This window comes from Anolis sagrei, chromosome 1 (genome assembly GCF_037176765.1).
Source record: "Anolis sagrei isolate rAnoSag1 chromosome 1, rAnoSag1.mat, whole genome shotgun sequence".
In the NCBI taxonomy this organism is placed as follows: domain Eukaryota; kingdom Metazoa; phylum Chordata; class Lepidosauria; order Squamata; family Dactyloidae; genus Anolis; species Anolis sagrei.
Genome location: NC_090021.1, coordinates 282,828,196 through 282,851,628, shown reverse-complemented (window position 1 = coordinate 282,851,628; position 23,433 = coordinate 282,828,196). Strand labels below are relative to the sequence as shown.

General features: G+C 39.2%; 1 protein-coding gene across 6 annotated transcripts in view; it reads left to right on the top strand.

Annotated features, from left to right (window-relative positions):
• Positions 1-23,433, top strand: part of ACTN1 (actinin alpha 1) — a 122,019-nt gene that overhangs the window by 43,332 nt on the left and 55,254 nt on the right. For all 6 annotated transcript variants that reach the window (XM_060762133.2, XM_060762113.2, XM_060762093.2 and 3 more), the window contains exon 2: positions 21,543-21,657. In XM_060762133.2, the coding sequence (XP_060618116.1) occupies positions 21,543-21,657 (115 nt within the window). The remainder of the gene's footprint in view (positions 1-21,542; positions 21,658-23,433) is intronic.

Genomic DNA, 23,433 nt, shown 5'->3' with positions numbered 1-23,433 from the left:
AGAGTTAAGCCATTGTAATTAGGGTGTGGTGGTTAATACAATGGGAGTAGTATATAGGTTGTAGTTATACTGAGTAACTTTGATGAGGGTTGTTGAAAGACGGATCTTTGCTTGGAGAGTGTGTTGGACAATCGCTGTTGTGAGTAGTGTGGAAGAAGAAGCTGTAAAAATTTGTGTATTGTGTGCTTTGTATACTGCTGCAAGAAAAGGAGAAATAAAAGCCTTCCTGCTTATTTGGAAAAGAACAAAGGTCTCTGTGTGTTTTGATGTTTGAGTGGAAGACTGCTACAACTGTGTTTTTGTATACCTGGTTAATAATAACAACTTTATTTTTATACCCTGCCACCATCTTCCCAAAGGGACTTGGGGCGGCTTACAAAAAGGACTAAGCCCAGAACAAACAACAGACTACACCAACTAAAAACATAATGAGAAACATAATAGCATATAACAATCCAATTAAAACAATTAAAAACACAGAAGGGGTATAAAAACATCATTAAAAGTGTGTAAAACCAAATTTAACAACCAGCAACCTCGACAAGGGCATGATCAGACTAGAGAGGGCTGGGTATGGACTTATGCAAAAAGCAGACTATAGGGCCAGGACTAGAGGTAAAGTGCTGAGAACAACCTTATCAGTAAATAGGGGTGGACATTCATGAACATGGACTAACCATCATGAAATGCACACTGGAACATCCAGGTTTTCAGATCCCTGTGGAAGGTGGACAGAGTGGTAGTGGTGGGGGTGGGGGTGGGGGTGGGGGTGGGTTGGAGGGGGGGTGAGGGTAAGCCTGATCTCCCTGCGGAAGAACTTCCACTGAAAAGGCCCTATCTCTCATTCCCCATCAACTGTGCCTCCCATCTAGATTAGTCTTGCTACCCAGTTGCATATTAACTTCTGAATTCACATACCAAGAATTAGCATAAGCAGTATCTTTTATCTAAATTGCAGGCTAATGCAAAGGCCTGATGACATTACAATATTTATTGATTTACTGCACCGGGCCCTCATTTCTTTAATAGCTTATGGCAGGCTTCATGACTCTTCCAGATGTTGTTGAACTGCAATTCTCAGTATTTCTCACTTTGGACCCAAGTTGGCTAGGACTGTTGGGAGTTGCAGTCCAACAACATCTGGAAGGCTGCAGAATTCCCAACCTGGCCCTAGGCAAATGCCAAACTGTATGCTTGAAAAACCTGGCTGTTTGATTCTATATCCTACATATGTTTGTTTATCTATATTCTGTTGAACAGGTGACAACAAAACACCAGATAGTTAGAACAATGAAAACTATTGTATAAAAACAATTCAAGCAGTTAAAGCAATGGCACAGTTTAGAATAAATTTAAGAAAATGTATACAGTACGCTTTCAAATATAACTGGTCAGGTTCAGTCCCTAGGCCTCAGAAGCTTTGGTGGAAAACCAGGTTTTAGCTTGGTGCTTAAATGCGAACCAGCCAGGCTTCCTAAAGGAAGGCACTTCATGGCCACAATGCAACAAAAAGCAGATTCTCTCCCTTGACTCCCTACATGGTGCATTTCTCCCTCCAGTGCAACATAAAGAAGGGTCTTATAAACAAACGGAATTTAAGAGATGATTTCATGTACATTCTTAAGAGATCTGGCTACAAACAAAAAGAGCATCTCAAAAGTTTAAGCAGTGAGGAATGGCTAAAGCCTGAAATCTGTTCAGCGTATTATTATTTATTAAAATGTATCCATGGGTACACTAATGACACTCCTGTTTAATCCTTTAATCCCATGAAGTATTTTGCTTCAGTGACAGATGCTGACAACAAGTTCCACAGGCTAATAGAGCTCTTGATTTGTTAAAGATCCCATGCCTTTTTTGTTTTGTTTTTAACTGATTTGCCTCTGTTTGAAAGAAAAGTATTTCCAAATTGCTTCTACTTTTCTGGAATTTCCAGGATTTTCTGTGTGTCTTCTCTGTAGAGCATAGTATTCTGCAAGCTGAAAGTATTCCAAAATAGAAGGATACAGATTTAAGAAAAGTAAAGTCAACTTGTACATTGAAATACAGTGTTTCCTTGCTATTTTGCGGTTCGCTTTTTGCGGACTTCCTATTTTGTGGCTTTTTGCCTCCTGACAATGATGGAGTGTGGAAAGGGGTTTCACCCTCCAGCTCAGGAGAGAAGCAGCCTATCATTAAAAAAAAGAGAGAGAGAGGAGATACAAAGCAGTATGTAAATCACGGCTTTCTAGCTCCTTATAGCTAGCAAAAAAGGGGGGGGCATGGTACCTTTAAATCTCTCCTCGCTTCTGCCTCACCCTCGGAATGCGAGATGAATAGATAGATAGAGATATAGATAGATAGTGTCCCTACTTTGTGGATTTTCAATTTTTGTGGGTGATCCTGGAATGCAACCCCCGTGATAAGTGAGGGAACACTGTACATGTTTTTGTTCGGCTTTGCAATTGGCTATTTAAACACAGAGGGAAGAATTGACTGGCCCCCCATATGTTTCATTAGCCCTGGACAACACTACTGTTGATGAGGAATGCTGAGAGTTGCTGTTCAACAACATCTGGAAGACCACATGACTGTTGCCTCTAGTTAAAATATTTTTGTAGACATTACAAAGTAGTATGTATGCATACAGGGTAAAGAAAGCCTTGGCTCATTCATATCCTAAACAATATGAAATAAGTGTGAGCAGCGTCTATGCAAGCACATTCTCAACAACAGTTGCCAGAGCTTTAACTGTATTTCTTATGTATGTAATGGTAAGAAGTGTTCCCAGAAATATGTGTAGCAACTAGATGCAAACAGAGAGGAGTGCACAATTGAATAAACATGCTCAATGCTGATTAAATTTAATATGTGTAGTAAATATGAGGGGAGGCATTCTACACTGATTCACAAAGCTTGAGAAATATAATTTGAAATGTCTTTGTAAATAAGAATGTTTACTTTTAATATAGCACTATACCCTTTGACTGATTATGTGGCTCAGAATTATGTAATTCGCACTGTATTTATCCTAGAAACATCAAGTTCTTACAGCTGTTGGATGTAATACCCTATCCTTCCTTTTAACTGGATAACATTATATAGGTTGAAAATCCTTTATCAGTGTTTTTTTGGATTTTGGAATGCTAACACATACATAATAAGCTATCAAGTCTAAATGTATAATTACTCTATGTTTCATATAGACCTTATACACATAGCCTGAAGGTAATTTTATACAAAATACTTTAAATAATTTTAAATAACTTTGTGCATAAAACAAAGTTTGTGTACACTGAACCAACAGGAAGCAAAGGTGTCACTAACACAGCCACCCCTGTAGAGAGTTTTGGATTTTGGGACACTTCAGATTTCAGAATTCAGGATAAGAGATACTCAACCTGTACTGTGATAAATGAGTTGCCTTTGGCAAGACAAAAGACTTGTTTTTGATGTATCAACTTAACATGTCTACTACTCTGAAAGTTGTTGCTTCTGACAGAGTAAGGCATTCAAGAGAGTTGAATTATCACCACGTAGATTTATTAACATACTTGTCTTGGAGTATTTGCCCATGGCATTTCAGTTCTTTTGCAAAATTTCCCCCTTCTCTTTAGCTTAAGTGTTTTATACATTTCTGTGAAAATTCAGGTCCGGATTCATAATTCCCCCTAGTTGTTTCTTCTGCCCTCCCCTTCTTTCCATTACCCTCTGCATGGTTTGAAGAGAAGTAGCCCAGTCCAAGAAGTAGGCTGAGGACACCATCAACACCACCAGAGGTGGTATTCCAGAGAGTACATAATGACTTATGGAATTAATAAATCCTAACACATGGTAATGGCCTTTAGTTTTTGAAAATGACGACAAATTTAGATCACATTTGTATATTGATTTGCATTAACTAAATCAAGCCAAATGGAAGTGTAGTGTAATTTTTGCTGGATGTCTGGGGCAAATATTATTATGACTGCACTAAAAGTAAAGGTTTCTCCTTGACATTAAGTCTAGTCATGTCCGACTCTAGGGTATAGTGCTCATCTCCATTTCTAAGCTGAAGAGCTGGTGTTGACCGTAGATGCCTCCAATGTCATGTGACTGGCATGACTGTATGGAGCACCATTATTTTCTCGCTGAAGCTGTACCTATTGATCTACTCACATTTGCATGTTTTTGAACTGCTAGGTTGGCAGAAGCTGGGGCTAACAGTGGGAGCTCAACCTGCTCCCTGGATTTGAACCACTGACCTTTTGACCAGCAAGTTCAGCAGTTCAGCCCGCTGTGCCACCAGGAGCTCCATGACTGCACTATGACTTCCTTATTATCATCTTGCTGCCTCTGAGTGGCCATTGTTGGAGACAGAGTTCTAGGCAACCTGATTTCTTAACCTGTGGGAGCAAGTTCATTCTTAAGAGCTTGGGTGCAGCAGCCACAAACTGTACTCACTGCAACTGTATGTTCTTCTAAATGAATTGTTCTGCTTGAGAAGTTTAGAACAGTTGTTCTCTTGACTCCTACCATTGTGTCAATTTTTCTTGTACCATTGTGTCCATTTCTGATTTATGATCGATGTCACAAATCCAAGTCCTTTATTCAAGTTTCACAGCAGAACAACTATGCAGCTATCCAACCTGTCCTTTTTAGCCCACCAAGGAAAGATTCCTTAAATAGTAATTTATTTTGAGTTAAACCACTATTGTTGGATATACCATGAAATTTACTTAACAAATCCCACTAATTCAATGGGTCTACTGTAGTTGGAACAATACTTGGATTTACCCCATACTGTGTACTGTGATTAATCCCTTTTTAACCCTCTTCAACCTTTGTAATTTAAGATTTTTAACTGGTGGAGGTGGGAATGGTCCATGTCTACAAAAGCATGCACTTCTTTTCTGACCTTTGTCATGTGCTATACATCTTTTTCTTCTTTCCTGTAATTACAGTATTGTACTTTTGCTTTTGTTTGTTCTTGGCGACAAGTAAGGTCCTCAATATGGATCAAAGATCTTGGAAATTTTACAACCTCATTTCTTGGAATTTTAGTTGAAAAAGTTATTAATCCATACTTTGCTCAGCATTTTGCAATGTGCCTTGTGCATTTCTGAAGTCTTCTTGAGTTTTATAAAGTTTGCAGCTGTAATTTTAGCCACTGCAGCCCAAACATTTTCCTTTCTAGTCTTTGTAAACCTTCCCTGCTGTGCCATATGTTAAATTAATCTTTTAGATAGAAACAGTAGCAGAGATATTAACCCACCCAGAGGGTTATTCATTTCAGAGTCGATTTTCTGGAAGCAAATTAAGGCATCAGGAAAGCGCAGCTGCTTGTGCTCGCAACTCCATCTTTTGAGCAAAGGGCGTACTTTAATAGCCGTAGATGTAGCACAAATTATGTGTTGGTATGTTTGTGGTGTGTCCCAATCAGCAGTTCTGGGAAACATGGCATTGTTTCATCTATAAAAACTGAGATGAAATGTCATCTGAAGAGCACCATGATATCAAATTTTCCAGTGAACTCCAATTTATTCATTTCTGTTTCTTAATGTACAACCAGCTTCTAGTATTCTTTGCAAATTCAGCCATTCATGCTTGAAAATAGTCATCCCAAAAATCCCCAAAACAAATACATTTTGCCATTTTATATAAGGGACTCTATTTTACTATGACAGATGTATGTAATGGGACTTAATCACCATGGATTTTGGTATCCAAGGGGCATTTTGGACTGAAATCCCAGTGGGTACTAGGGACCACTATGTAAGATGTAAGAACATCAGTTCAGTTTTGGGTCTGAAAGTTGCTTTGATTCCCTTGACACCTCCAAGTAATAATAATACTGTAATATGCTTTTTTATATTCTGCCCTTCTCCCATAAGGGACTCAGAGCAGATTGCAGCATTTCCATACATAGGTAAACATTCAATACCTTTAAAATAATATGCAATGAGAACACAAACACAAAGGCAGAGGCTTCTCCTTTCATTTCCGGCTTCTCTGGCTCTGGAGAGGTGTTTTTTCTCCTTAATTCAAGCCAAGGAGCCTGCGTTGTTACTTCCTGGTTGTGTGGCCAGCAAGATTGCTTGGAACATCTCTTTGCCTTTTCCCATCGAAGCGGTACCTATTTATTCACATTTGCATGTTTTTGAACTGCTAGATTGGCAGGAGCTGGAGCTGACAGATGAGAGCTTACCCCGTCTCATGGTCAGCAGTTCAACCAACGTTCAGCAGCACAAGGATTTAACCCATTGCACCACCATGGGTCCAGACTATTGTTTCAGGTCTGGTACTATAAAGAAGGCTTGTTCTGAGCCTTCCAAATATTACAAATTCCAGAGTGAAAGTACTACATGGTAAAAACTCTCATCAGATATTTAGGCATAAGTAAAACTACATTAAAAATTCCATTTGTACAGTGGTAAATGCCTGTCTTTTTCCACTCCCCTCCTCACTTTAAATCCTGTCTCTTCTGTGTCATACATTATTCAGACCTGGTAAGCATGCTGACCCATGAATGCTTTTCAAAATTGAAAAGGTATATTAAAAGGTCAAGTATCAACACATGTATGCTTTGCTAAGTAGAGGGCAAACCACAGTTTTGCCAGAGAAGAATTATGCTGTCTGCAGTACTAGTCATGTTGTTCAGATGTTGCTAAGGATACCTTCAGCACAATAGCAGGAGTATGTGTGTGTGTGTGGGGGGGGGGGGGGATACTTCTGATTAATCAGAAATCAAAACAGATTAACTTATTTTTATAAATCATGTTCCAATGTTTCAGCAGCACTAAAAGTAATTGGAGACTGAATAATTCATCATTGGGGAAACAAATGCAACAACAAGGTAATTATGGGGGAGAATAGCATGCCAACATCTTCAAGGCAGGTCAGATTCCCTATTTTGTGGAATATATTAAAGCTTATTTAAAAGACATTTTCATTAACCCCTGCTCACTCTTCTGAGGGAAAAATCAGAAAGATTGTTAATAATTGAATACAAATGAAAGCCTAGAAAACACTCTCAAGAAAGAATTGTTCCCGTGAGTAATTATCAGCTCAAAGCAAGAAAATGGTGACTGAAGTTTGAAATACATTGTGCTGGACAAATCAGTTTTGTTTTAAAATTATAAGGTGCTTGAATGTTGAAATAAACCCCGCTGGTTAAGTCCTTCATAGAAATGAATATATATAAGAAATATTTGATAGATTAATTTCTTTGAATGAATTAACCAGCCATGAAAGACAATCAGGAGGAGAATGTTTGAGTCTATAATCTTGCTGTTGTTGATAACTTTTTTCGGGGTAGCAGGTGTCATGTGTAAAACCAGCCATTGTGTGTGTGTGTGTGTACTCACACACACACAAATGCATACAAGCTTTGCATAGCATAGGGAAGAGTTTGTTGGCATAATGAAAATCACATGTAGTTCATGTTTTATCAATCCAAACACTATCTTGCCAGAGAAAGAAAATATGGCACACAGATGACCAGTAAATAACAAGTAGTTTACTTTTTCTAACACAGAGCAATATGTATACATTCATGTGAAGAGTTGCATTGACTCACACAATGTCCTGTTGAGAGATATATAAATGGTATTTCAATGTCCATGTGGAAAATCTCCTTCCAGCAGTTCATGAAGCAAGAACTCTCTCTCTGTGTCTCTCTCTGCCAAACTGTTGCCAAAACTCCCAGGCTCAGCTAGCTCCTCGGGCATGGCCCAAGGAATCATCTTCATGCTTTGCATTTCCAGTTAACACACTCACCAGCTGATTTCTTACATGCCCCATAACACCCCTTGGAGTTTCTTTTGCTATCTGTTCCCCTGTTGAAAAGATTTCACCTTTTCCCCATGACAACTTTCAGGAGTGAATTTTCCTCCTTAGGGATAGATTTCTCTCACTTCCTGCTGCCTCACCCCCATTCTTAACTATGTGTCATTTGTTTATAACTTGGGGACTGCCTGTATACATGACACAGCGATACCACATTGATCTCACTTTGCTGCAGGTTTGTGCTTTGGAATTTTGGGTTTGGTAGCTTGATGACTTTTGCAGATTTATTCTAGAGATCACTTGTACATTTGAGTTTTCCAGCAGCAAATTCTGAATACCTCGTGAACTAACAAACACCAGGATTTTATAGGCTGGAGTCAAAAGAGTGGTATCAAGCTGTAATAGTTGCGTAGTTGGGATAACACTCTTGTTTTTTCTCTTAGCTAGGCCTGTTCAAGCAGTCATGAAAGATTCCTGTAAGCTTTATTTATGTATATTTATTTCTGTTGAGATTGATGTAATAAAACCATCAATTGCCCTAAAAGAATGTGTTTTCCCAGCCCCTGAAAAAAAAAATCTTACATCACATATGAAAATAATGTGATTGGTTAAATCAAATGAGATGAAAAGCCATTCCTTTTTGGGCTCTTCCACACAGCTCTATATCCCAGAATATCAAGGCAGAAAATCCCACATTATCTGCTTTGAACTGAGTTATCTGAGTCCACACTCAGATAAAGTGGGGTTTTCTGCCTTGATATTCTGGGGTATAGGGCTATTTGGAAGGGCCCTCAGTGATAAGGTGGTGAAACCCAGAGCAACAAGAAAATCTGATTATCAGGTACTATGCATTTTGAATTCTGCATGATAGAAGGTTATCATCCTAACTAAATTATTGAGTTCTAGATTAGTATGAGGTTCCTTCAGTTTTGTTGTGTGACTTTCCCCTTTTTGATTTTACAATGAATGAAGGAAGTTCAGTAACTATTGGCAGAGCAATGTACCATACAAAGCTGCCAGAATGAAACCCTTCCAGAAGATCTGTAATATCTCAGTGAATAAAGGGAACTTCTGGAAGGAGATCACTTGTTCTCCAGAGCTCTTGTGCAAACACCAGCTTTCTGGTGGGGTCAGCCAAAATTGTACTGTTCCAGTGTTTGGCTCATAATTGAAAGGCATTTCAGAGGTGTAAACATTTGACAGGCTATGATGCATTTTGGGAGAGCCACTTCTCACTCTTGGATGGGAAGACTTTTGCAAATCAAGAAGTAATGACTTTTGCAAGTCATAAGCTAAAAAAAAAAACACACTTATGGATCAGACTGGCCCATCCCAATAGACCAATGGTTCTCAACCTGGGGTCCCCAGATGTTTTTGGCCTACAACTCCCAGAAATCCCAGCCACTTCATCAGCTGTTAGGATTTCTGGGAGCTGTAAGCCAAAAACATCTGGGGACCCCAGGTTGAGAACCACTGCAATAGACAGTAAGGCAAGTATTAAAAAACGATAAAATTATAAAGAACAAAACAGGGGAACTCCAAACAAGAAACAATCAGGAACACCTAATCACCTCCCAACAAAGGATTTTCCCAGGTAGTAACAAGCCACACCTAAAAACTGTCAGGCCATCAAAGGCTAATCAAGGTTGCAAATTGAACCATTCACACTTACCTCCAACAGACAAGAGTTCTGTTGGACCTGGACCTTCCACAGATATATAAACCCAATATTCCTAGTTTCTAACAGACCTCACAATCTCTGAGGATGCCTGCCACAGATGCAGGCGAAACGCCAGTAGAGAATGCTTCTGGAACCATGGTTATACAACCCAAAAAACCAATAACAACCCTGATAGTAAGGCACCTGCTGAGGGAGGTAAAATTTCTAGGTTCAAAGAAATTAAGAGAAAAACCCTCAGAAAACCCATTATTTCACCCCTTTTTCCAATCAGTCATCACATTCCCAGATTTTGCTAATTTTGGATCTTTTTTTGCTTCACTCCATGAAAATAAATGGAGAAAATAGTATCCATTTCTTTGTATGCACTAGGGAAAGGAAACAAGACAATTCCTGGGAAGGAGACATGATTCCCACCCAGTACTTAAATAAATTACTGTTCCTGTGTGTAATTATCCTCCAGGCCATCAACATATCTTTCAACTGTTTCTGTGTAAAAATGGGAGGAATCCTTTGAATTTCCTGCAGAATCCCATCTGTGACTGGACAGCTGTCATACTGCAAAATTATGAGCCGACTCCAGAGGCCAGAACAACTCCTCTGTGAATGATTGTACTATTTTTGTATGTTTAGCTTAGAAAATAAATGAGTAAAGGGAGTTAAGTCAGAGGTTATGAAATTATGTATACAATATTGCAAAGTGTGGATTCATAGAATTATAGAATCCTTGGGTTGGTAAAGACGTCGTGGGACATCCAGTCTAAACCCCTGCCAAGAAGCAGGAAAATAGCATTCAAAGCACGATAGGCTTCTCTCAAAGCCTCAGTACAAAGTCGATAGACTTTTCTCAAAGCTTTTCAATAAAAGAATCAGGGGTGTATCTACCAGGCAGATAAAAATAGAGATTGCATCCCAAAATAAAGATTCTGTCCCCTATGAAATTTTTCTTTGTTCTCCGAATTTTTAGCATTGCAGATAATGGAATATTGGTCATTGTAAATATCCAGAATACTTACATTTGCCTTCCCTTTGGAACTTCACTTGCTCCTTTTCTTTGGATGCCCAAACTCTATGTCTAAATGTTCTAATCATGGCAATGCTAGAAAAGTGGCCTTATCTCCTGTAAAATGACTTTGTAAAAAGGGGAGATTCTTTATCAGAGCTTTTTTTGTTGACAGAGGGATGCCTATGTTCCTGCTGACCTATGCCTCCATTTTTGTGTAACTTCTCTACATATATCATGTAATTCCCCTGTATCTACAAAATATTGAGTTTGCCCAACAGCCTCCTGCATTGATTATAAAGCTCTTTAATGCGGGTTATACTGAATGACACAATGTTTGGGCTAATAGGTGAAAGGAAGAACTGTGATAGTAGGTGAGATATTAAGGAGCTAAAAAGAGAGTTGAAAGAGCACTCGTAAAGGTCATTTAAAACTGGAATGTCATTTTCAAAGCAGCAAGAAGATCAAACTGCTTATTTGGCTTTGTAAATATCTGGCATTTGTATGACTGTGGCATTGACATTTCGGTGGCAGAAATTGCTGAAGAGCTCAACTGAATAGTCTTGTCTGTCTCTCTGTCTATCAATCATCTCTATCCTCTCTCTCTCCCAACACATACACAAATATTCCTGCCAGGATTGGCACTTAACTACACTTGCAGTGGTGGGACTTGTTAATGTGTTACTTAGTGAAAAATCACAGCAGCTTTTGTAATACAAAATAATGGTGAAGCCTCTTAAATCTCTGGGATTTCATAAAGTTTCTCATATATAGTGGAGAAGTTGGTTCTAAGAAAGTGAAAAGTGGGATAGAATTATGCATAATAGGAAACATGGGATTGTTATCCTCAACCCTCTCTGCAATGCGCAATGCAATTTATCACTGTCTGATGTCATCCTTGGTTATGGGCAGACAGTGATGTAAAATGACACATTTTATAACAAACCCTATTTTTTCTAATCTTGAACAAAATTATAATTGTAACAAGCACAGACAATTGGGCAAATTCTTTAGCAGTTTTTTTTTAGTTTAACATATTCACTTATTGTAATTGCCATGGAAATTGCAGGTTGCAATAGGGATGCCCTCAAGAGAGAGACTATTCAAGCCATTTGATTATGGTGTTTGCTTCACTTTTACTACTACCTTATAGCTGAAGTGGGCGGATGAAGAGGCAGAATGAACTGTCAGATTTCTCTTGTCCAGTGAAACAGACACATGGAGACTATGCAGCTGAAGCTATCATTCCACATGACTAATACCCACGTTGTGTTGTAGGGAAATATAGAAATAAGAATTTGGGAATAACAAGGTGGGGGGCCAGGAAGCACCTGAAGGACTTCTACAGAGGCACAGTGGTGTTTCTCATCATGCTTATCTGGGGCAGAGAGCTAGGCCAGTGTCTGAGAAAGACTGTTGGATACACAATGCCAGCTTGATATAATTTCATTGACTTCTCAACTTGGTAATTATATTAACGTTTTTGCTTCCAAAATTCAGGGTTTTAGCCTCTCAAGTGTTGAGCTTCAGCCTCATACATGTTCTCTCTCTCTCTCTCTCTCTCTATATATATATATATATATATATACACACACACACACACACATACGGGGGGGGGGGGGGAGAGAGGGAGAGAAGAGTCTCATTTATCCAACATAAACGGGCCAGCAGAATGTTGGATAAGCGAAAATGTTGGATAATAAGGGATTAAGGAAAAGCCTATTAAACTTCAAATTGAATTATGATTTTACAAATTAAGCACCAAACATCATGTTTTACAACAAATCGACACAAAAACCAGTTCAATACATGATAACATTATGTAGTAATTACTGTATTTACCAATTGAGCACCCAAACATCACAATGTATTGAAACATCTGTGGATCTGGGTGAGAGGTAGACTGCATTGAATAATACAAAATGAATTTTTCTGTGTGAGTGTGTCATAATACCTGTTAATAGGCTTTGGAAGTGCATTTGCTTTATAACAGAAAAGTCTTGCATTCAGTTGGCAGGAGCACCGTCTTCCCAGAGGCATAACCATGCCAAGAATGATTGTGAGTTGTGAAGCCTCAAGGGGCCACTTGCTTTGTACTTGTGATTCTGGCTGAAGTTGTTAAGTGCAGATGGAATTAAGTATAGTTGGGAGGCCCATTATGGACTGCAATACATATCCCTTATTCTGTGCCTCAACAGAGATAAGCACTTGCTTCAAAAGGACAATGTTCTACAGCAGTGAAGTTAGGCAAATATGGTGCCAAGGAGCCCATAGCAACATTCTGGCTGCCACAGGGAGGGAAGGTCCTTTTGGTCTCTGTGTGATTCAACCAGGCAGGTTGAATAGTTTGCATCTCATTTTAAATTTAAAGGGGGCATTACATATCTGGGATACATAACAACAGCAATCTGATCAAAAGGCCAAGAAGGCATTGGGGTGCAATTTCAGGCTGGTCCATAGGTTCTTGGCTGCTGATTTGTGACAAGTACCTGGGAATGAAGAAAAACCATTGGTAATCAATGGGTACAAATTCTGCTTTGGGCAATGCTCACTGAGATTACTGTGTCCAGATCTGGGCATTACAATTCAGGAAGGATATTGATAAGCTAGAACACATCCAGAGAGGCCTAGCAATCTTAACACCCACTAAGTTGGAGGACAACATAACTCCTGCCATTTAACTGATGATCCTACATCACTCTGACCCAGGGCCGTAGCCAGAAAAAAATTTCAGGGAGGGTTGACAATTTCGGGGGGGGGGGGGGTTGAAACCTGCCTCCTAGCTCATGCTGAAGCAAAGAGCACAGCAGGGGGCAGATCAGCCTTCAATAGCCTGCAGCTCCGCCCCTGTCAACCACCTCCACCAAGTCTGGCCTCCTTAATGAGAATATTCAACACTCACACCCACAACTTGGTTGCTTCACTACATCGGCTATTGCTGCAAGTAATGACAGTGTGAATAAATTGTCAATATTTGCTTGAGATAGTGCTTACAGTTCTGGAGGGACTCTTAATTTTTTGCATCTCATAGACTTAGCATGGGGATTTGGTTAACCAGTTAAAATTCATGAGCAAACTAGGTTTTTAAAAAAAAAATCTGAAACATTTCAGGGGGGGGGTTGAACCCCTAAAACCACCCCCTCGCTACAGGCCTGCTCTGACCTAAGTGGTCTATGTAGATGTGCCCATTGGCAACATACAACCCACCCCCAAGTCTTTCACTATTTTCATGTATTATGCTTACTATAGTCTCGTGAAATAGATTAGATTGGGGAATAGGCACACAAGGCAAAATGTGCAAACATTACTTTTTAGGGCCACCACTCTTGTAACTTTTCAGCCAACATGGCTAGTGGCCATACCAACTGGTGGGTTCTTGGAGCTGTAATTCAAAACAGTACCTTTTCCAGGCTCTGTCCCAAAAGTCAACCAATTTGCTTCATGTCTGAGCCCTGAGTGGAATTCTTTCTAGGGAGTTATTCAGTGTTGCCAAGAATCTCAGAAAACACAGGTGTTTGTGGCCCTCTTTTTTACTAGTTTTGTCCCTGTCAGTGTTTTTGAAGGAAGTGAGTCTGGCATCTCTCAGCAGTCTTTTCTGTTTGAAAAATTTCCCCTTCCATGCCACACTCCTTCCCAAAGAAAGCATGGCAACACTCTTGTTTCCTTTTGTTCCTAAGCTCAGCAGCTAGCTATGATTTGTAATTCTAGGGTTCTTTCCTATGCTATCATATATAAATGTGTGTGTGAGAGAGAGTGGTTGGAGTTGCACTTAAGAAATGTACCTGTTTCAACTTACATACCAAATTCAACTTAAGAACAAATCTACAGAACCTTTCTTGTTCATAACTTAGGGACTGCCTATATGCATAGGGTTAACACCTTTGTGGTGTTTGTTTAGCTGTCTGTGCCCCTTTTCAGAAGATTTCACCCCACTTTCTGTCCCTGGGATCATGGCTTGTTGTGGAAACAAGGATTGGTGATAAAGCTTCAGTGGAGACACCTTTTCCCCAAGATAACTCTTTCAGGAAATAATTGCCATTTCTAGAAGTAGATTTTTCTCACTCCCTGTTGTCTCACACCTGTTTATAACTATGAGTTGCATGTAATTCTGATGTTTATAACTTGGGAGCTGCCTATATCTCATAAAACTATGTGGTGACATCTTGTAAATGCTAGCTTTGAAACAACTGCTGGGGGATTCTGAAAGGTGTATTACAAAAATACTATTTCCAAGCTGTGGTCCCTGTGAAGAAAGTGGAAAGGAGTAAAGAGAAAACATTTTTCTATTAAGGGCAAGAAGGTTGCAGATATGGGGCAATCTAATAAGATTGGGAATTCATACAACATGAAAAGGGCAGTGACCCAACCTTTTCTGACAAAAGGACAACATGATATACATGAGAAAATAAACTCTTTATTTAAAAATCAGACTGTGAGCATGTCTTCTTTGCTTGTATTTAACATTATTGGCCTTGGCCAATTAAGTGGTCAAATAATGTCGGGCAGCCACTTAATCTTAGACACCATTAAGTGCAAGCTCACATAGCTGCCATGAGATCCACATTTAGCTTTCACAGTTGACATGAGGAAATAGGGATTCAGACAGTGCTGGATGGGGTTACACTCCCCCTGAAGACACAGATTCACAGTTTGAGGGTCCTCCTGGGCTCGGCACTGAATCTGGAGGCCCAGGTGTCAGAAGTGGCCAGGAGGGCCTTTGCACAATCAAAACTTGTGTGCCAACTGTTCCTGTTCCTTGAGAAGCCAGATCTAGCCATGGTGGCACAGGCCTTTGTTACATACCGTATGGACTACTGCAATGTGCTGTATTTGGGGCTGCCTCTGAAAAGTGCTTGGAAACTTCAGCTGGTCCAGAGAGCTGCAGCCAGTTGCTAAGTGGGGCTGGCTGCAGGGAGCAGACAACCCTCCTGTTGCAGCAGCTCTACTGGCTGCCAGTCTGTTACCGGGCACAATTCAAAGTGCTGGTTATGACCTTGAAAGTCCTAAACAGTTCAGATCCAGGCTATTTGGCTGATCACATCCCCCTGTACGAACCTGCCCGGGCCCTGAGATCTTCAGGACAGTCCCTTCTCTCAGTCCCACCTCCATCTCAAACTCAATTGATGGAGCAAAATAGAGAGACTTTTCAGTGGCTACCCCTTAAATCTGGAACTCCATTCTTTCCAGAGAAGCCAGAACGCCCCCATCCCTGCTGTCTTTCCAGCTGCAGGCTAAAACCTTTTTATTAAAACAGGCTTTTAAAGATGAACATGTATGAGATAGAATCATAAAATCATAGAGTTCCAACTTTTGGGCTACCAGTTTAAACCCCTGCCAAGAAGCAGTAAAATCGCATTCAAAGCACCCCTGACAGGTGACCATCCAGCCTCTGTTTAAAAGCCTCCAAAGAGATCTGCTCGGGGGAGGGGTGTGTGTGTGATTTGGTTTTTAACTTTGAATATGTTTGGTGAATTTTAACTGATTTTTAAAAGAATATTGATTGTGTTTAATTCGGTTTTTATGTTTGTATGTTTGTATATTTGTATATTTTAAATTAGATACCAATGCTTTTATATCAAACTGCTTTGAGTCCCCTTTGGGTAGATAAAGCAGAATGATGATGATGATGAAGATGATGTTCAATAAAACAATTTTTATTCAGACAGCAACTATTATGTACCTTAAATACTAACAAATTTCTATAGTTTTGCAGTTGTAGTTTCTTATGACCTAGTGCCAGACAGCACCATTAAGTGTTATATATGGAATTGCCAGGAAACTATTTATTTGGCAGATTTGCAATATGGGAACAGGTCCTGTTATAGATCAGCAACAGGTTAAAAAGAATATAAAAAATAACAGTTCAAATAACTAGGAGAAATAAGCCATAGAAGCTCTTGAAATTTTATATTGAGTACGGTCCCTGATAATTTGTTCATAAATGTCTTGGAGCCAGTGGTAAGCAAACAACAAGATGTTGAGATTTGCAGCTGACGTTCTTCTAGATACTACAGAATAACATTTCTAATATTATTTAACCACAAAATGGCAAATGCAGTTCATTGTAAATACATATAAAACAATTTCACATCAGAGCAAAAACAAGTTCCAAATTATATGCAGGTAGATACTGAATGGTTGATGACTAACTGGGAACGCTGTCTTTGGGTCACAATTCATAACTCCTTGAAAATGTCAACCCGCTGTGTGTGACAGTTATGAAAAAGATAAATTATAGACTTGGTATGCTCAGACAAGTGACTGAAAGTAAGATTGCCAATCTTAAAATGACCTTTATACAAATATGTAGCACAGCCACATTTATGATATTATCAACAAGAATAACAACAACAATGTTTATTTCATACCATCCTCTCCCTGTAGATTGAGGCAGGGTGCAAAAACTAACAAGACAACACATGCCATCAGTTGCAAGAACATATAAAAACTATGGAGCTGCCTAAACATTCCTGGCAGGTCATTCCACAATCTGGGGGTGACTGAAGATTCAAAACTGATAAAAGAAAAGAAAAATATCTTCACATGGTACAAACAGTCCCCGAGTTAGAGACATCCAACTTTTATACAACTCATATTTACGAATGGGGGTTAGACAACAGGAACTGAGAGGAAATCCCTAGGAAGGGAAATTCACTCCTAGGGTTATCATGGGGAAAAGCTGTCTCCACTGAAGCTTATCAACAATTCTGGTTTTCACAACAAGCCATTTTTTTCAAAAATTGTTACAGGGACAGATAGCGAGGTAGAAATCTTCTGAACAGGGGCACAGACAGCAAAACAAACAGCACAAGGGAGTTACCCCTTCCCTATGGTATTCAAAGCAAATATATGTGTCTGGAGTTACACTTAAGAAATGTACCTGTTCCAACTTATGTCCAAATTCTGCTTAAGAACAAATCTACAGAACCTATCTTGTTTATAACTTAGGAACTGCCTGTAGCATGTTTGTAATTGCCCCGGTGGTTAGATGCATTAACTAACAATAAGTTAGTTAATCATGGTGGCTATTTGCAATTACAGATTCAGTGAAAACATGCTTCAACATCCCACTCTTTGGGATACACCAGTGACATTTATTTATTTATTTACAGTATTTATATTCCGACCTTCTCACCCCGCAGGGGACTCAGGGCGGATTACAATGTACATATACATGGCAAACATTCAATGCCATAGAAACACAACATATATAGACAGACACAGAGGCAATTTAACATTCCAGCTTCTGGCCACCAGGGGAGCTGGACATCCACATCAGGCTTGTGGGCTTCTTGGAAGAAATTGATTGATCACTAAGAAAAACATCCTACAGCAGCAGCATGAAACCAGTCAATTTAATTTTCAGTGGGCATAATTATCATGTAATAGTAGAAATATGGGAGTAAATTTAAGCAAGGTGTATCATCTTGTCCTGCTTGGGTAATGTCCTTGGATATTTTGCACTCAGTTGTTGGATAGGACTGAAATATTGGCCCCACAGTATCCTCCCTGATAGGATACAAAGGTGGGATGAGCTCTGAAACTGAATAGCAAAGCAAATGGAAAACACTCAGTAACTTTGGCCAAAGGATATACCACGTGGCAGCACTGATTTGAGTCCAACTTCCTCACAGCTCTGGCTGAGACAATGTTTATTTCAAGCACATCAGTATTTTATAGAACCATAAAGTTACACAGACAGCAACAACGCATGCATGAGCAAAAATGCTTTTCCATATCTCATGCATACATGATGATCCTTATCTGAGGTCTCTGTGAGCAGCACAAATGTATTCAGAGATTGTTTGTTGTTTAAGAAGATCTTCTGAGGGTCTGGCACTGAATGTAACCATAACTTCTGGTTGTTGGCCCTAGGCACATAATACTGGAGTTACAGCATTTATAGCATAACACAAATAACAGAACCAAACAAACAATACAGGCATTGGGGAGATGTCAAAGTGGAGTTGATCACACTCACTAGGGGCCCTTTCCCACAGCCCTATATCCCAGAATATTCAAAGCAGAAAATCCCACATTATCTGGGTGTAGACTCAGATAACCTAGTGCAAAGCAGATATTATGGGATTTTCTGCCTTGGTATTCTGCAAAATAGGGCTCTGTGGAAGGACCCTGAGTCCACACTCAGATAATGCCTTGATATTCTGAGAGATGGGCCTGTCTGGAAGGGCCCGAGAACAGACCAGCATACAGCTGAATCTTTAAATCTTATTTTACACAACAGAACTACATATGACTTCCATTTCAACAGAACCAATACTTACGGTTTTATCCAAGCCTTTAGATCAGTGGTTCCCAACCTTTGGGCCTCCAGGTGTTTTGGACTTCAGCTCCCACAGTTCCTAACAGCTGGTAAGGTGGCTGGGATTTCTGGGAGTTGAAGTCCAAAACACCTGGAGGCTCAAAGGTTGGGAACCACTGCTTTAGATCTACTCCCTCTGCAAAGTATAGGCATATATGCCTGTTGTGTGAAAAACTGATAATACAGAGGCCGTGTCAAGCTCAGAGACCAAGGAGCAATCTGATGTGCTCATGCCTAGATGCTTAATTTGCCATTCTTTAGTCTTCTTTTCCTAGTTCTGTTCACTCGGTGGCTAAAACATCAACCTCACATGTTCCTGGCAACGTTTTGCTATATCAAATCCTTGGTATCAACCGCTGTAGCAAAGTGGTGTTTCCTGTTATTTAAGAGGAAACACTACGTTTCAGTTTCAAGACCTCTTCTTAGACTTCCTGGTACACTCTCAAATGAGTGGTACACTCAGGCACAAAGCTCTAATTTTAGTCCTTATTCAGCTTTCTCCTAATTAAGAGCCAGCTAATGAATTGACAATTTTCTTGCTTCACTTCCATCTCATGGACCTTTCTTTTTAAAAGCTGCCCAGGCCAGACAAATGGGACACCTTTGGGGGGCATGACTCTGTGGACCCTTAGTATTTTGTAAACCCATTATCTAAATGAACTCTTTACTTGATGACAAACTTCAGATTGATGGCTTTTCTCCAGTGCAGCATATTTCTGTTATTTATAGCTGCTACATGGCATCATTTCTCCTCTCCCTCCTGCTTGGAACGCACTGCTTTTTGTGTAAAATGTAGCGTGAGACAAGGAGGGTAGTGTTCACTTATTCCTAGTCAGGATGTTCTATAGCTTTGAAGCCATGCCTAAGGATTTTGTGTTTTCTAATTTTGGGTCTCCAAAAGTTGTAGTACTTCAGTTCTCAGGGGTTTCTAAGCAGAGTGGCTAATGGCCAAGGATTGTTGGAGCTGTTGTCTATTAACACTTGTAGATCCTAGTTTGAGAATCACTGATGTGTTAGAGTTGAATATGTAGGAAATTCGGTGTGATCTTTGAGTACAGTTACAGTTTAGCAAATAAGAGCATTGGAAGGAGATCTTACATCAGTGTATATAATTTTAAATAGATTATATTTCTGGGTTGCTGTAAGTTTTCTGGGCTGTATGGTCATGTTCCAGAAGCATTATCTTCTGACGTTTCACCCACATCTATGGCAGAGGTTGTGAGGTCTGTTGGAAACAAGGCAAGTGAGGTTTATATTGGTGAGATTATATTTCTGTTTCATGCTGTGATGACACGGAATTTTTTTCATACTGCTGGTTATCTGGGATTGAAAGTATGTATTTTTTACTTTTGATTGTGAGCTGCCTTGGAAGTGTTAATTGGTAATAAAAGTATGTGATGGGCGTGTATGTATAGGAATCAATTCATCCATCAATATTTCAGCCTGACACATAAAGCAACTCTTATTTGGCCATGAGTAATCCTGTCATATTTTAATTAAAATATGGTTACAAAATTGCCCAGGAATTGTCCTTGAAAGGAAAAGAAAAAATGTTTCCCTGAAATCACATTTGTATGTGAGGGAGACTATTCTCAAAAACATATCATCTCTTTGGGGGTAGTAAACAAACTTTATGGAAAATCAAGTTAATGAAACAATTATAACATGATTTAATAAACTCCAATAAAGCACATATTCCAAAGCAACTAAATATGCATGCTAACCAAATTTCTTAGCAATTGTCAATGTGCTACAGACTCCAGTAGTAATCTTTATAATTGTATAGTGAAATATATACATGATAATAAGAAACTATATAAAAACTCAGTAAGTTTTGATGTAATTAGTTTTAGTGGCAAAATAAAGAACATTGCATATCTGCACAATGAGGAGAAATAATAATTTTCAGTGTAATAAAATTTGTTTCAGCTGTGATTGGGTAGAATATAGTTGGCATGGCAACTACATCTGTTGAGGGGTGGAAATCAATAAAAGGAAGCCAGATTCCTGCATATAGTGATGGCAAGTCCATGAAAGCGAAGATTTAAAGTGCCAGTGCCATATAAAGTCAATATAGCTTCATTTAAAAAGCCTCCAGTGGGTAAAAATGTACTCCACTAAAAATGTAACTCAGATAACTTGCCACAGTATATTTATTCTCAGTCATGTTGTAATGTACAGTATCTTGAAGCTTACTCTGACTTATTGTGACCCTACCATTAGGCTTTCTTACCAATATTTATTCAGGGGAGATAGGCCATTGTTTTCGTATGAAGCTGAAAGAGTGTGCCTGTAGGTTTTGGTAACTGAGATTTTTCATTAATGTTCCTAGCTCCAAGTTTTCCCACCTGGTGTCTATCCCTAAATCTTGTGATGTAGCCATAGTAGACTTACTGGAAGCAAGCTTGGGGACTTGTTTTTTCCCCTGGAAGCAGCTAAGCTTTTAGTGGTCCCATTGGAAAGGTGAATAAAATACCTGTTTTGAGTCAGTGTAGCAGCATTTGAATCTCTGACTTAGACTCAGGTTGAGTGGCAAATTGGCAAATGTTCTTTCCTTACAAAGCACTTGTACTCATGTACATGAAGTGCTCTTTTTTAAAAAGTCTGTATGACTTTTTTTGTCCTGCAGAAGTGGTACATGAAGAACTGATGGATCTAATTATTTCCTAACATTAGCTCAGTATGTCAAAACATCCTTGCTTTTGAAATGTTACGGATTTCTTTTTAGCAACACTGTAAATTCTCATAGGAGACAAATTTCACCAATTTGTTTCCTTTTTGTTTCTTTTCAGACATTTACAGCCTGGTGTAATTCTCACCTCCGGAAAGCAGGCACACAGATTGAGAACATAGAAGAAGACTTCAGGGATGGCCTTAAACTTATGTTGCTCCTTGAAGTCATATCAGGTAAGGCAGTCATTGTCCAGCACTTAAATTATTTGAGGGATCCACAAGCTTGTGTATTCATCTATTCCCTCCCATATATCATGGGATCTCAGGGTTATGTACAAGTAAAATCACTTATACTATTAAACAAATTAAACTGATAGAAGCTATTCTGAATCATGCAATTAGAAGGGACTACATTCAAAGACCATGTACTACAGCTCTCTGTCATGCAAGAACACATAGTTACAATAGAGTTGGGCCTGAATAACTGTTATTGAAAAGATTTGTAGTTTTCAGAGAGCCGTATTCATGTAATTTTTGAAAACAGAAAGGGGAAGAGAGAGACAAAAAGGCCAGTAAAACAAATTCAGAGAGACAATATTTTTGAAAAGAGTTAAGTCCACAAAATACCTGAGGCAGGGGGATCTGTGGCGTCTTTTTCTCTCCCTGATAGAATATGCCTCCTCCATTTTTCCTTGGAAAGTTCCTTCTTCTTCCAGAGAGGACCCTAGAACTCGCTTTCCCAGTGGCGCTAGCATAGGGTGGCCATTGAAAGTTCTTCTTGGAGCATGATGGAAGCTGAAGTTTTTCTCTTTCTGTGTCTCTCATGTAAAAAGCCTGGTGGTGTCCATGCTCTGATTGGCTGAGAAGATACAACTGGTGACCACAGTTCCCCAAACCCTCTCTTGTGGTTTGTCTTATTTTAAGAAATGTTATGCTTAAAACTTAAAATAATTCAAAAAATCAGTAGATTGGTGAATTGTTTTGAAACTTGGCAGGCCTGCAGTTATAAATGTGGTCTACAAATGTGGTAGGTTTCATGCAGATAGGCATTAAATTGGCTGAAGACTGAGCCTTTAAAATTTCCCATTGTAGCCAATGGGCCAAATCTCTGCTGAATGAAACGGAAAATACCCCTCCCCTTTCAGGTAACTTTCTGGTAAATGAAATGAGGGATCAGATGAAAATGGACCCCAAAACAGTATGCCTTTTAGCCCGAATCTACATGACTAAGTTTTGCAGTACTCTTGAGAGGTGACCTTCAACCTTTGTTTAGAGACCTCCAAAGAAGATATTTGAAGCAATTTATACTGCTGTTGAACGGCTTTTATAGTCAAGACGGTCTTTGCAAAATTTAGGTAGAATCTCTTTTTTTTGTAATTTGAAGTCACTGGTTCATGTTCTGGTTGCCAGAAAAAGAGAAAACAAGCTTGCTTCCGCTTCTACATGACATCTTTTCAAATATTTAAGGATAGCTATCTTGTCATCTTTCAGTCTTCTTCAGATTCTCAACTTCCTAAAACTATTCTGCTTAGGGTCTGATTTCCAGACCTTTACCATGTTGGTCATTCTTTTCTAGACAAATTTATACAGATTGAAAGCATATTAAACTATTTAACAACTTAAAAGGCTGAAACCATTCAAAACCATGTTTGTACATGTTTTGGAAGAAAACAATTCGGTCTGCTAATGTATCAATCATTCAAACAAACTTGCCTAATGATAATGAAAAGGATACAAAAATGGTGAGCATCTCTAATTGAGGATGCAAGGTTTGAAATTTGCGAGTGAAAGTAATTTCAAAGGCTTGGAATGTGGCATCCAGCACTCTTAACAGAAGTGTAAAGTACTAAAACAAGTAATTTCTCACCACATTGCACCACCTGGCAGGGTAGAAGATGTGCCAACGGTGTTTACCCAAAGCAAGCAAGAAAGAAGACAAGACGAAAGCTGGCACCTCCCCAAAGTGATTGCCTTAGTTAGCTCCCCAGTTTTTTTGGCTGTACACTCAAC